At 38.5% G+C, this 15,231-nt stretch overlaps 1 protein-coding gene across 1 annotated transcript in view; it reads right to left on the bottom strand.

The window, feature by feature from the left end:
* AKAP9 (A-kinase anchoring protein 9) overlaps window positions 1-10,451 on the bottom strand; it is a 100,589-nt gene extending 90,138 nt beyond the window's left edge. Inside the window, exons 1-2 of the mRNA XM_081971472.1 lie at window positions 10,170-10,451; window positions 627-878 (exon numbers count right to left, since the gene is read on the bottom strand). Of these exons, the coding sequence (XP_081827598.1) occupies window positions 627-878; window positions 10,170-10,217 (300 nt within the window). The 5' untranslated portion in view covers window positions 10,218-10,451. The remainder of the gene's footprint in view (window positions 1-626; window positions 879-10,169) is intronic.
* Window positions 10,452-15,231: the final 4,780 nt, after the last annotated feature.

Below are 15,231 nucleotides of genomic sequence, written 5' to 3'. Positions count from 1 at the left end.
TTCAAGAAGAGGGAGCCTATCATTTTACTGAGGCTCATGCTGAAAGACTAAGCAGAAATGACTTAGAGAAGGGTGGATCCCCAGTGGGATTCACTTAATCATGGCAATGGAGACTGCTGGGGTTGCCAATGACAAAGTGATGTGGTCATGTGACATCACACTTTAAGACTGCAGTGTTTAGCGACAGAAATTTCAGTTACAATTATCTTGGCTTAACTGAGGGCTACTTATATTACATTGTAATAAAACCAACTATTAACTCAATATTTACAGATTTCCAATAACCAGTAACATTTCAAATAAACATCAATGTAGATTATTTTGTGAGATCATTTTAACAGACCCGAATTTCAATAAATGCTCGCAGAGTTATTTTTTAATCAATATTTATAAACTATCTTAATGCTATCAAACTCTGGCACTATAGCCTCTTATTGTGGTACTGTTATGAATACTATTGCCCATATTAAAATAGTGGTTACTTTATCTTTTACTTGCTCTTACATTCAAAGCAAAAAAGTTTAAGCATACTTACAATACATAATATACTACACCATCTAACAATAAGTAGCCTCTAACTTTAACCCTAAAAAAAACCAAAAATCCTCGAAGTCTGAAACACTTACTTCTGTGGTACATGTTTGATCATGCTTGATCATTTCATCACTGGGCAAAGTTCTCACTGTAACAGATTCGGATGTAGCAGCTGCTTCTCCTTGAAAGCTATGTAGGGACACTTCTTCTGTTTGCAATTGGTTACCATCCAAACCTTTTTGTATCAATTCCTCATCTTTGACTTTTAATATCTTTTTCTTTTTCTTCTTTTTCAATGCATTCTGTCCATCAAGGTATCCGTTTCGTTTTTTAAACTCTGCCAGCTGAACATAAAATAAAATCATGTTAGAGCAGACATGGGCATTTTACAATCTGTGTGCCATATCCCACCTTATAAAGGTCCCTGCCTGGCCAAGGAGGCAGTGGCAGGATGGCAGTGGTGGGAAGGAAGTGGGACGGAGCTAGCGGCCCTCCCCAACATCCCTAGTTTCTCATTTGTCTCCTGGGAAAATTGTCAACCTGTGTTAGAATGAAAGACTTTCATTTCTATTGAAAGGAACAGGTGCTGTTGGCATGTTGAGTTAATTACCGGTAGTCATCTGACAGACATTTAGCCTTTTTGAGTCTGCCTGAACAATGTGCTATTATTTATTATCTTCCCTCAGCAACACAATCTTATTTCTCAAAAGAACTCACATAAATGCTCTCAATTTATTGCACCATGTCATCATACCCTTGTGCAAACAGCAATATTATGTTTATATATGTATTAGCTTTTAATTCAGCCAGTGGATAATTGACAGGAAATGTTATAAACTGAATCATACGCCTCTTTCTGTTTCCCACACTTTTCCTTAGTCATAATCTCCCAGCATTTTTCTGCTCTGGAATATTCTTTATATCAATAGAAAATCCAGTTAGACCATGAGAAAGAAATCAGTAAACAAGTTTATGGACTATAATAGAGACACATTTGGTCCTGTTTTTAATAACAATCTTAAAATAAATCTGAACAATATAAAAATAGCACAAGCCCTATTTAGCAGACTCATTCCTGCACTGGCACGTTCCTACATCTTACCTCTATTGTCTTGCTTCGTTTGCCCAAATTTCCACTGCTGACCAAGAGTTAGCAGTAGGAAAATTCATCACCAAGAGCAGCATGTGGCAATAGGAATGATGGAGAAGTTGCCATGATTTAATCATTTTTAAAAGGACTTCTAAAAATTCATTGAACAGCCTGAATAGTATTTACAGATACTTTATGATTAGTAGAAATTTGAATAGTGCAATATTGTGACTTACAGTGCAAATTATTAATAGATTCAAGCTCATATTCAATGTAAGCCAAAATTCAGTGAGTGTGAGAGTAACATAGTATGGTTGGGACTAGCATGCAGTACCATTGGGGTTTTAGATACTAATTGTCCTTTGGGCAAAATGAAGAAAAGGAAGAGCTCATTCAAGGAAAGTTCAGAAAACAAGCCGATTTGGAGAACTACAGCAGAATGCCTGAGATAGCAGGTACACTTGGCATAGGACTTTGTATTCCTTTACTATTATATAGTATTTCATAAATAAACATATAAAAATTTAGGTTTATCAACCTGGAACCAATTATCTCCTTTTCCATAGAAATACTATTTGAAATAGTGCAAATTTAAATAATGTGACATTTCATGGGATTCATTAACTGCACTAAAGGAGAATTACAATATTAGTATCCATTTAATTGATATATGTCCCACCTTTTATTCTAAAGCACAAGACAGAGTATGTTGCCTTCTCCATATCTATCCTCTGTATGGGAGGATGAGTTGAGAGAGGGTCATTAATTTTATTTATTTTGTCACAAGGCTCATTGAACTGAGGATGGGTTGGATCACAAGTCTCCCTAGTGTCAGTTCAAGTCTTAGGCACTACACTACAATATATACCTAACATTAAAAAACCCTTAATTTTATAACAATACACAATTTTATTCAATCAATATTTCAGAATGAATTAAGGCCATTTCAAAATGATGCTTGCTTCCAGGACAATGCCACATGGTGTCTAGAGGTCAGGGAGCATATCAGACTGCTCCCCTTCTCAACCAAACTCTCTGAAGCTCCCTACATAACAACAATGGGAAGAGCAGGGATTGGGATCATTGACCAAGGCTACAAGGCAATCACATTGGCACTTCACTTAGCAACTGTCATGTCTTGTGGCTGCAATATGCAGGCTCTATTTCAGTTATAAATTGAGGATTATCTTTAGCTTGTTGCTCTATTCATAGGAAAAAGATTTATTTCAATGAAACCCTATCTCTCTCTCTAAAATGAATTCATACAAGTTTATGGACCACCAGCAAAATTATAGAAATTATAAAGCATATAAAATTATTACGTCATAAATCCTCATATCTGTTTTATTGATTACAATTCTATAGCTCCATATCTGCAAGGATAATTGAAGCATTTACTGCATTGTTAATATCCAATAACTAAACATATTAAAATTACTAAATAAATGCTTTTAGGTTTTTTCAGAAACCCACCCTCGGCCATTATATGTTGTCTTCAGGAAGTCAAAATGAAAATGCCATAGCATGCAAAAATAATAGCTTCCAAACAGGTAACCTTCAATTTATAACCAGTTGCCAAGCATCTAGCAGTCTTCATTACAGTTGTATTTTGAAGACTAATTGTACTCTCAAGCACTACACATCAATCAATGGCCAAATTACATAGTTACTCAATATATACAAAGGACCTAACTCTTCCAAAGTATATATCCCTGCAATAACATTTTAAGATATTCCAAGTGTCTAGTAATCATAGCCTGAAAAAAAATGAGATGTGGTCGTAAAGCAAGACAACATATGACTGCCTCGCTTAGTGACAGTAATCCCACAGTCCCAGTTTCCATTGCTAACCAAGAATTGTGGGTCACCTGCATGATTCTGGAGCTGCTAGCCACATCCTAGAAGGCTGTAGCTATAACAGTGCAATCCAGTTATAGTAGCCCCCACCATTCTGCATTCCCAGATTTCGGCTGTCCTGCACTCTGCCACCATAGCTGACCTTTGGTAGCTTCTTGCTCTCACCATTGACAAAACAGGCTTTGTCTGACTGCTAGGCCAGGTTGGGGCTGGGCTTTACAATGGGAGGGGGGAGCTCCAAAGCCACTGAAAAACAATGTCCCTTTGTGCTGTAGTATGGAACTTGGTTTTGCCTACCCCTGAGCCCCGTAGATGACACTCGGCCCCAGCCAGGCGTGGGAGCATGGCACAAAAAAATGTTTTGGCCCACTGCAGCTCTAGGACTGCTTCTGATTCCCCCCCCCCCATACAAGTCCAGCCCAGCCTGGCTGTGAGTTCTAGTCCTGCTTTAAACATGAAAGCCAACTGGACGACTTTGGCCCGATCACTCTTTCTTAGCCCAATCCATCTCGCAGGATTATTGTTGTGGGGAAAATAAGAAGTATTAGATATTTTTTCATTGCCTTGAGTAGTTTATAAAAATAATAAAGGTGCCAATATAAATAAATGATTTACCATTCTAAATAACATGCATATAAAGCATCTGTACTTTTCCCCATTGAAAACAGCACACCAAGTCTTAATGTGGGATTAACCTATAAACCGACAAAATGTCATTAGTTTTCCTCACTCAATGAGCACTAAAAAAACATTTTGAATTGTTTAATTCTTTGCAAAAAGATATACTGCTTTTCACTAATTTGGGTGAACTATGTAATCTCCCTTTAGCCTACTAATAAGAATGAGGAAAGGCACAATTTTTATAATTCAAAAGTAAAATTCTGCTATGAAGCTACTATGAAAAAAAACTCCAAGAGTATATAAGTGTTTTTCAATAGTAATATAAACTTATGCATACTATCTGAATAATTAACTCTATTAAACAATATTTTATTTTTAATTAAAATCATATATAATTGCGTTGTCCGTTACCCTGGCAACACTGATTATCAAGTTTATTTAACAAGGATGAACAGTATATCTTTTTTTCAATCCATTAGAAACATATCTTCTAAATGTTTATATAACATTTTTTTTTAAAACCCTACATATCTAAAAAATATAAAACACTTCAACAATAAAGCAAAGGCTATGAACAGCCATTATACTGGATATAATTATTTGCTTATATTATTCAGAGATGTGCAAGTGCTTTCTTTGTTCTACAAACAAGATTATTATTCATTATTATCACCTTTTTTTGAAAAAGATATACAAGCCCCCCCTTCCCTTAGCATGTGCATACTATTAAGCTCTAACAAATTAAATATAATTTATTCATTTCTAGGATTTTCTGACCTACAGAATGATAAAGACTGGATAAGAGAGATAACTGCTATTGAGACAGTCTTCCATTAGCATCTGGATGTTTTAAAACAAGTACAGAAAGGGAGACACACCTTTAGATTAATGAAAATTACTTCAGAAACAAAGGAATCAATCTTATAATAGAAAACTTGGATTTGACTACATCTTTACATGTTTCTTCATCAAGAAACATAAATTAAGCAAATGACTAATTGAGAAAGAAAAATGTGTTTTATAATTAATCCATTAATTAGCCTGTAATAGCTTAATTGTAGCACACAGACAGAAAGCAAATTGCATGAAGAAGTGAGAGAATCTAGAAAAAGCAACTGAATTCTAGAAATTAACTAGCACAGAAACAGGATACCTTTTAGTGCAGTCTCTGGTACCAAATTCATCCATGTGTACATTTATTGCAAAGGATAAAAGAAATGAACACAAAGGTGCACAAAATAGACTCTGGTTGTTATTTTATTTTGCTTGGTTAAGACCTTTGAAAAATTGTGTTGGGCAGACAGTGTGGAGAAATGTTGAATTATGAATGTGAGTTGCTTAAGGAATAATTGTGCAATTTGCTCAACATATGTATTCAAGACTATATCAGTGCCAGATAACTGGAAGAATATCATTAATGGCCCTCTGTATAAAGATAGCATTAGTGAATGTAAAACCAGTTAAAATAGAAAAGTGATGAAAAATAAATAGAGATTAGATAAAGTTGGGGAATTTGAATTATTTGTTCATAATAATTTACCATTTTAATAGCAAGAAGATTCACAAATGTTTAATTTTCAAGTTGGATAAATACACTTTCTGTTTTTGTGCCTTCAAGCCAGTTTTGACTCCTAATGCCAAGTCTGCAGGATTCTTGGCAAGATTTTCTGAAATGATTTGCCTCTGCCTCCTTCCTAAGACAATAGAACATGACTGGCTCAAGGTCACTCAGCTGGCTTTGTGCAGGTGGAAATAGGACTTATGGTCTCCCTATCTCTAACCTGATGCTCTAACCATTTCATTAAACTGATTTTCTTGAAAATACCTTTAGAATTTAAAGTTTAAAATTAAAACACTGTAGAATTAATCAGCCCATATAAAGGGAAAAAAGATTTTTAATCTTCATTTCATTCTGGTTTATTGAATTATATATTCATATTGTAAAAATATTACTATATTTAGCATTTTGTCAACTGTAGAATTAATATATACAATTATACTCATGTAAAACATTTGTCTTAAAAAACATGACCTGAAACTTTAAGCTCTCTTGGGATTTTTAAATATTGCTTTTAATAATGTATTGATAATATACTTTCAATGTTTTGCTTTGAATATTTTCAGTAAATAAATATGGCAAAAAATACAATAAGCATGTTCTTAAGGTTTTAATGTAACACAGATTAAAAGTAACAACTTCCTCTGGTTAACTTCAACTTCACAGACATTTCCATATTATCCCAAAGGTGCTTTTTCAAGGGGTAACTGAACTTTCTTTGTTTTCCCTTGAAGACGTTCCGAAAAAAACTGAAGAAGCTTCTTGGATGAGAAGCTAAATGTCTTCAGGGGAAAACAAAGTCCAGTTGCCTTTTGAAAAAGCATTTTTAGGACAACCATCACTCCGATAACTGATAATCTTCACAGACTCCATATTAAGTTCTTAGCAACTATATGAAAAAAGTTTTCCATTGCATTCTTCCAGGATTTTTTGCATCTTCCTCAATTAGGTTAAAGACTTGCAATTTCCCAGTGGTCTCCATTCTAAGCAGTAATCAGATCTACAGGTAGTGTTCAATTTATGACTATTTAACTTTATTTAAAGTTATTAAGGGCCTCAAAAAGATGCTTTATGGCCAAGCCATCATAAAACAATGCACGCGCGCACGCGCGCACACACACACACCATTATACAATTTTAAGTTTGGTGCTTGGGAATCTTTTCACACTTAAGACTGATTGCCAAGCATCCCATAATCATACAATTGCCATTTGTAATTTCCTCTGTTGATTTCCTTTGAAACTCAATTGGGAAGCTGAGAAGGAAGGTTGCAAGCTGCTGCCACCTGCTGAGACTGTCTCTCATGTTTGGGAGCTACCTATTAAGAACTGTTTTCATGGGTTGGAAAAAAATGGACCTCATGTTCCCACATCCAACTGAAGGAGCTCCCTTCTATGCATGGAGGAGCTGAACTCCTTCAGGGAGGTTGGAGACACTTCAGATTGTGATACTTTGAACACCTTTTTCTGCATCCTGTGGAAGGACTCTCCTTCTTTGTGTGGGGAACTAACATCCTTCCAGGGGTGCAGAAATGGAGCTTAAATCCTTAAGATTTTAGTTCTGATTTCTCCACTATGCTAAAAGAGTTCCTCTTCAATATGTGTAGGGAAGATTAACTTTGATGGGATGGAAAAATAGACCTCAGATCCTGATGATTTGAGTTCTGTAGAATTCTACACCCTATGGAAGGAGTTCCTTCCTGCAGAGAGGAGTTCAACATAGTAACAGAGCTGCAAGTGAGCCTGAAGGACTTTTTACCCAACCCCCTGCTCAAGTGGAAAGCCTATACCCGTGATGGCGAACCTATGGCACGCGTGCCACAAGTGGCATGCGGAGCCATTTGTCAGGGCAAGCAAGGGGCTGGCCAGCTGAGTTCACCTTTTTAAAAGCTATTTTTCGCCTTCCCCAGGCTCCAGAGGCTTTATAGGAGCCTGGGGAGGGCGAAAGGACCGTCTCTGATGCCTTCGGAGCGCTTAAAACCACCCTCTGAGCAACCCGGAAGTCACTTCTGGTTTGCTCGGAGGGTGGTTTTAAGCGCTCCGAAGGCTTCAGGGACTGTCCAGAGGCTTCCCTGATGCCTTCGGAGAGCTTAAAACGACCCTCCCAACAACCCGGAAGTCAGTTCTGGTTTGCTCGGAAGGTGGTTTTAAGCGTTCCGAAGGCTTCAGGGAAGCCTCTGGACAGTCCCTGAAGCCTCCAGAGGGCGTCCGGTGGGTCGGGGGAGGCTCTTTTCGCCCTCCCCAGGCTCCTATAAAGCCCCTGGAGCCTGGGGAGGGCAAAAAAAACCATGTAAAAATGGGGGGGGGTGTCGCGCGTTTTGTGCGCATGCACACTGGGGGGGTCACGCGTTGCATTATGGGTGCGGCACGCCTGCACTCGACCCCCCTGCGCTCCCCCCACTTGTGGCACGCGAGCCAAAAAAGGTTCACCATCACTGGCCTATACCATTTCAGACAAATTGCTACCCGATCTCTTCTTAAAAACCTCCAGTGATGGGGTACCCACAACTTCTGAAGGCAAGTTGTTCCACTGGTTAATAGCTTTTACTGTCAGTAAATTTCCCCTCAGTTCTAGGTTGGTTCTCTTCTTGATTAGTTTCCATCCATTGCTTCTTGTCCTACCTTCATGTGCTTTGGAGAATAGGTTGACCTCATCTTCTTTGTTGCCATCCCTAAATATTGGAACACTGCTATTGTGTCACACACGCACTCAATCCCTCTTTTCATTAGACTAGACATACCCAATTCCTGCAACTGTTCTTTGTATGTTGACATCTGGCTGTGGAGTGTAAAAACAAAGCTCAGATCCTGATTATTTGAGCTCTGTTCCTGCCCCTATTGAAGGCTTCCCTTGGCAGCTCTTTCAACCAGCCCTCAGAGACAGCAAGGAGCCAAAATTCAAGCAGGACTTTTAGCTCCTGAGTGCAGAGGCAACACAGTGTAGAATGTGGTGTGCCTTAAGCAAGTGGAGAAAGTCCCAGGAGGCCCAGAGCAGGCCACATAACAAGTTTCTCTTCTCTCGGGGCTGAGAATCCTGCTTGGATTTCAGGAGGGAGGATATTCTGCTCCTGATTGGAGCCTTCAAGGGGGTTCCCCCATCTCCAAGTATCCTATGCTCCTTATCTGGGACTCTATTCATTTAATAATCTACACAATCACTTAATGACAGCAATTCAGAATGTCACAATTGCTGTTATTGAGCATAGCAGTCCACATAGACATTTATGGGAGGTTCGCTTAACAACCTTTTCGCTTAGCAACAGGTTCTGGGCTTAAATTTAAGCAATCCCTGCTCAAATTTCAGATATACATTTATGGATTGAATAAAAAGATTCAACTTAAAATTACTTTATAAATTAAAGAATTCATCATCTGAATATAGCAATGCAAAGTGTTTTAAACCTAACACAAAAAGGATGTTGAAAAGAATGTTTTGTAGTTACTTACAAATATCTCATAATTAAGTTCTTGTCAAGCATTATGCACATTGAAAATGTTATATATTTTCCACTTTAAAAAAAAATCTGATGCCCAGAAATGTGCCTTTTTAACATAAACTGCAATGCAAGCAAAATGATTTAATTTTACTCTTAAATTAACAATGCAAACCATGTAGTGTTCAAATTACTTGCAATTAAGAGCTCACTGGACTATTTGGGTATCCCAAAAGCACAGTAAGGGACTAAGGAGTCCTGAGAAGCCATTCATATATTCAATCCCATTACAGCAGTTAAATAACCTCTACTGTGCACATGGCTTACATTACACCAAATAGTTTGCAGTGGTGTATACAGGTTTAATTATAAATTTTTCAGTGGTCTTATTCATCTTCCTCTGCTGTATAGTGCGTTTACATTATAAACCTGACTTAGGACAGTACATTTTTTGCCTTGGCTTTCAAGGCACCTATTTATAGAGCAAGACAGAATAACTTGCGATCCCTACAGCCACATGCCATCCCTTGCTCTTCTAAATTATGGATACCAGTTGGGACCTGTGGCATTTCCAAGGCATGTACAACCTCTTGCCAAGAGCAACAGCTGTTCCCCAGCCAATGGGGTTGATACATATCACAAGCAAGGAAGAAAGCGCCTTGCTCTGGAGCCTACGATTTGCATGGAGAGGACCTCAAATGCAATGACAGTTCCAACACACACGCACACAGAGAGAGAGAGAAAGAGAGAGAGACACACAGAGAGAAAGAGTCGTACACAAAGAAAAGCGCAACACGGAAAAGTCGCCAGGAAACGCCTCGTTCTCAGCCACCCACGAGTGAGCTTTATTAACTCCGCCGCCGCTCCTGACAGCGGGAAGGGGGCAGACGGGCAATATATATATATTAGTTACGGAAAAAGGGGGCGGGGCGGGCAAGCTTTATGTTCCTTACCACCCATGAAGCCCAAGTCGCCCACGTCACCACCTATTTCTCCCACCTCACCCACCCACCCGTGACCGCGACCAGATCTACCGCCTGGCAGTCTTCCCACCCCGCGCTCCCTTCTCGCCTTACCATGGCTCTGGCGAACGCCAGTTTCTTCTGTCTTTCCTGCTCGTCCATGGCTCCTGCACGGGGGGACAAGACAGTTAACAGTGCAGCTAACTAAAGCCAGAAGGGAGACTTGTCCTCAAGCCTCCGAAACGGCTCGCTCGCTCGGCATCAGCAACTCGCGCTCTGCCGGTCTAATCTACGGAGTCTGAAGGAGCCTCGGCGGACCCACCGGCGCCGCCATCTTCAGCTCCACGTAAACACGCGGCCGGGGAAAGTGACGTCCGCGCCGCCGCTTTAAGAAACAACCTCGATGCTTTTATAGGGAAGTCCCGCAAGGCGGCAACCGAGGAAAAGGTCGGTTATCGCGACCGGCGGCAACCGAAAAGGTCGGTTATCGCGCTCGGCGGCAACCGAATGAAAAGAACGGTTATCGCGGCCGGCGACAACCGAATTTAAAGAACGCTTGTCGCAGCCGTGGCAACCGAATGAAAAGAACGGTTATCGCGGCCGTGGCAACCGAATGAAAAGAACGGTTATTGCGGCCGGCGGCAACCGAATTTAAAGAACGCTTGTCGCAGCCGCGGCAACCGAATGAGAAGAACGGTTATCGCGGCCGGCGGCAATCGAATTTAAATGACGCTTATTGTAGCCGGAGGCAACGGAAAAAGACGGTTATTGCGGCCAGCGTGCGAGCGAGCTCGTTTCTTCATTTTTTTATATACTGTATTTCAATTCTGTTTGTTTGTTTGTTGTTTTTTACTTTGGGGCCTAAAGGCAGAGAGCTCCAGCGGCCTATTTTCTCAACAACAACCCTGTGGATATCCCAAAGGTGCTTTTTTTAGGAGGAAACAGGACTTTCCTATTTTTTTCTTTGAAGACGTTTCACTTCTCATCCAAGTATCTTCTTCAGCTCTGACTGTATAGTGGGGAAAGGAAGGAATCCATTCCCCACAGCCCTGTCAGAGCTGAAGAAGCTTCTTGGATGAGAAGTGAACCGTCTTCAAAGAAAAAAAGCAAAGTACAGTTGCCTCCTGAAAAAGCATCTTTGGGATAAGCAATACCTGGATGATTGAGAATGTCTACAAGCATTTTGGGTAGTTTGGGCCGACAGGGATCCGCCCAAAATCACTTTCATTATTGAATGCAAGTTTTTATTGCTAGATCAATACATGTTATTAATTTGCAGTACATCAAATTCCTAAATGTAAAACGTGCCTGAACTATGATAAGAGAAAACTAATAATTCCATGAATGCTAAAATTGGGCAAGAAATAAAACGATTACAATTTTAGAAGTAGAGTTTTAACGTTCAGTCTCTGTTGCTATTTATTTTAATTTTTGTGTATTTTAATTATTATAATTATTAAAGTATTTTTTTAAATTTTGTTCTCCACCCAATTATTTATTGAGATGGCTTATCAGATAGATACATATAATTTAATCCCCGGGCATGTCTTATCCACCCACCCACTCCCTGTGATTCTGGGCATGCGCAAGAGGCATGCCTGGGATATGCCTGGGCATGTCATATCCCCCCTGATTCTGGGCATGCGCAAGACTCAAGGATTTGTCATTACAAGAGCTGGGTAGTTTGTGCAGGTAGGCCTTAATTTCAGCCTCATGCGCATGCCCAGAATCACGGGGTCGATGGGGAAGACATGCCCGGGCATGTCCGTGACATGCCTCTTGCGCATGCTCAGAATCACGGGGTGGAGTGGGTGGGTATGACATGCCCGGGCATTTCACAGGCATGCCTGAATAAAGCTTAACCCCTGCATGCAGCCTGGCGGCTTGCCTTTTATAAACATTTTAATTCCTGTTAATATTCCTTGTATTTTCCTGTAGGTGAGCTTCAAACGGTTACATGAGTATTTGAGGGTGCAATTGGCAAAATATGTGTCTTTAGATTTTACAAAGGTAAAAACCAGCTGTGGGGTTTAAAAGGGCTGTGTTTGTAAATCCGCCTAGAAATAAATACCTTTTAGAAAAAAAGGTGGGTTAAATGTGGACCCTGTCTCAACAAAAAATTAAAACCATTGTCTAGTAATAAATACCTTTTAGGTATTGCATGCACACTGGGGGGGTCGCGCATTGCATTATATCCCCCCACTTATGGCACACGAGCCAAAAAAGGTTCGCCATCGCTGGTCTAGGGTTATGCTAATTATGTATCCAGAGGCTTGGCATCTTGATGGGGTTATGTTCAACATATCTGAAATAATAGGGCTAGGATACTGCACCACCCCTAATCTGTTAGGGCTACTCATGGTTATGATGAGCTTAGGCCAATACAACATATCCTGTTAGGGTTATGACCTTGTGAGTCCTGCACCACATGGGGTCAATTATACACATCACATCCGGGGAGGAGGGCTATGCACATCATATCCGGAGGGTGGGGGCTGTGCACGTCACTTCCGCTTAGGGGCATGATCTGCTGATGTAATCAACATGTGGGTTTGTTTACTTTGATGACGTCACTGATTAAAATTCTGATAACTTTCATTTTAAAAAGGTATACACTCTTTTTGGTTACAGACAAACAAAACTTAGATATAAACTACCTTTACACAATACATTGGAACTTCATGTTCCTTCTTATACGGTAGTAGTTTCAAATCGGTACAATTCTCCTTATGTTATTTCCCCTTCTAATATATTTCATTTGAGTTTCACCATTTTAACCCTCTTATTTTAATAATCTATCAGATATATTTACTGATTGCCTCTAATAAGTTTAAACTCTCTTGAGTACATAGGCACGTGTTATTCCTCCTTAACTTCTATTTTTGGGCTTTTTGGGCTTCTTTCATTGAGCATTGTTTCTTTCCTCCATCCACTTATACCATTTTCCCATATCTGATAATATTCTGTCTGTTCCCTGAATTTCTTTTGTTAATTTGTCCATTTTATCAGTCTTATTATTTCATCTTCGCATGGTATCAATTTATTTTTCCATTTCTGAGCAAAGGCAATCCTCGCCCCAGTAATTATGTGTAGAATTAAATACTGGATTTCTTTCTTATATTTGGTTGTCATTATTCCTAATGAAAATACTTCTGGTTTCCAATCAATTTTGATTCCTGTTATCGACTCTACCCAATTTGTAATTTTTTTCCAATACTTTCTGATTTCCTCACATGTCCACCATATGTGAATATGTTCCGTGTGCTATTTCACATTTCCAACATTTTGGTGCTATATTTGCTGAGTTTTTTGCTAACCTTGCTGGAGTTTCCCATCTGTAAAACATTTTGTGCTGGTTTTCCTTGTATGCAACCGATAGTGTCATTTTTAAATTTGTCCCCCCCAAATTTTTCCCATTTATCTAATTCAGTTAGCCAGTCGACTTTCATGTTTTGTTCTGCCAAGTCTTCGATTATTTTAAAATTTCCCTGTCCATTAATTAAGTTTTTGTATATTATCACTTTATTCATATCTGTAAAATTTGGGTGGGTTGTCCTTTTTGTCGGGGATAGCCAATTCGGTATTTTCACATAGTGGTTCTTTTAAATTTTGAACCAGTTTTGCAATAGCGTGTTTCTAATTAGATGTTTTTGAAAGTAATTGTGTTTTGTTTTTACCATCCCATAGGAACGTGTGCCAACCTACTTGTAGAAAGGTCAAGATTCTTTTATTTTTTAACTCCATCCAGTCCTTCAACCATGTTAGTGTTACTGCTTGTGTGTATAACTCCTTGCTGTGTTGCATTGACTTTAGTTTAATATTCGCCTTTCGTCCTTGCCAGATGAACCTAGATGTTAGTTTGTTAAGTTCCTGAAAGAAAATTTTACCAGGATTTATAGGTGCGGCTTGCAACAAAAATAAAATTCTTGATAAAATATTCATTTTAACTGGCTATACGCCCTATAAGTGATAACTAAATATTTTTCTAACTTTCTAAATCTTTATTTGTGTCATTAGTTTATTATAATTATCATCTTTAATTGTAGAACACTTTGCTGACACTCAAATCCTCAAGTATTTCACTTCTTAGTCACTAATTTCAAGTGTTCTTGCTTTTTTGTCATATTCTTAGTTAACATTTTTGTTTTGCTTTTATTAATTTTTAATCCTGCCTTCTCACATTGTTCTAATTTTTGAATTAATTTCGGACTAAATTCTAATGGATCCTCTAAAACAAATACTAAATCATCAGCGTAAGCTTGGGTTTTATATTCTTCATTTTTGAGTCTTAAACCTTTTATTCCCTGGTCCTCCTAATTTCATTTAACAATATTTCCAAAGTTAATATAAACAGCAAAGGAGAGATGGGACATCCCTGTCTAACTCCCTTTTTATTTCAATTTTATCTGTTAGGTCTCCGTTCATCAGAACTTTGGCTGTCTGGGTATTATATAGTTTTTCTATCATTTTTGTGAACTTTTCTCCGAATTTCATCCTATCTAATTGAGTTGTTATAAACTTCCAGATTACATTGTCGAATGCTTTTTGTGTATCAAGGAAAACCAGTACCAATTGCTTTTCTGGATGCGCTTCATAATATTCTAGTTTATCTAGGATGACGTATTATTTTTAATGTGTTTTTAAGGTAAAAATTGATTTTGATATGGATGTACTCGTTCATTTAGCACTTGTTTAATTCTTCCTGCCATAATTGCTGCAAATAATTTATAATTGGAATTCAATAGTGAAATTGGTCTGTAGTTTTGAATTTCTTGTAAGTTAGCTTCTTTTTGGGGGATGAGCGATATTGCTTCCGTCCATGATTCAGGCATCTTGGCTTTTCCTAAAACTTCATTAAACATTTCCAATGCTAGTTCTTCCAATATTATTTGATTATATTTATATAACTCCACCTGGATTCAATCTGGTCCTGGGGTTTTATTCTTCTTCTGGTTTTTCAGGACTAATTCTACTTCCGCTGTCGTTATTGGCCTATTTATCACCTGCCTTGTTCTTTCGAGATTGGATTTATCTTTTCTAGGTTTAAATATTTTTTTATCTTAGTTTTCTCCATACTATCTTGCATGTATAATTTTGTGAAATATTTTTGAATAATTTGCTTCTTCCAATTTGTGTTGAATATTTCATCATCTTTTACTTGATATATCATTCTTTT

The sequence above is a fragment of the Natrix helvetica genome (assembly GCF_964273705.1).
Source record: "Natrix helvetica genome assembly, chromosome: Z".
Classification (NCBI taxonomy): Eukaryota; Metazoa; Chordata; class Lepidosauria; order Squamata; family Natricidae; genus Natrix; species Natrix helvetica.
Note: the sequence above shows the minus strand (reverse complement) of the source record. Positions and strands in the feature narration are given on the sequence as shown.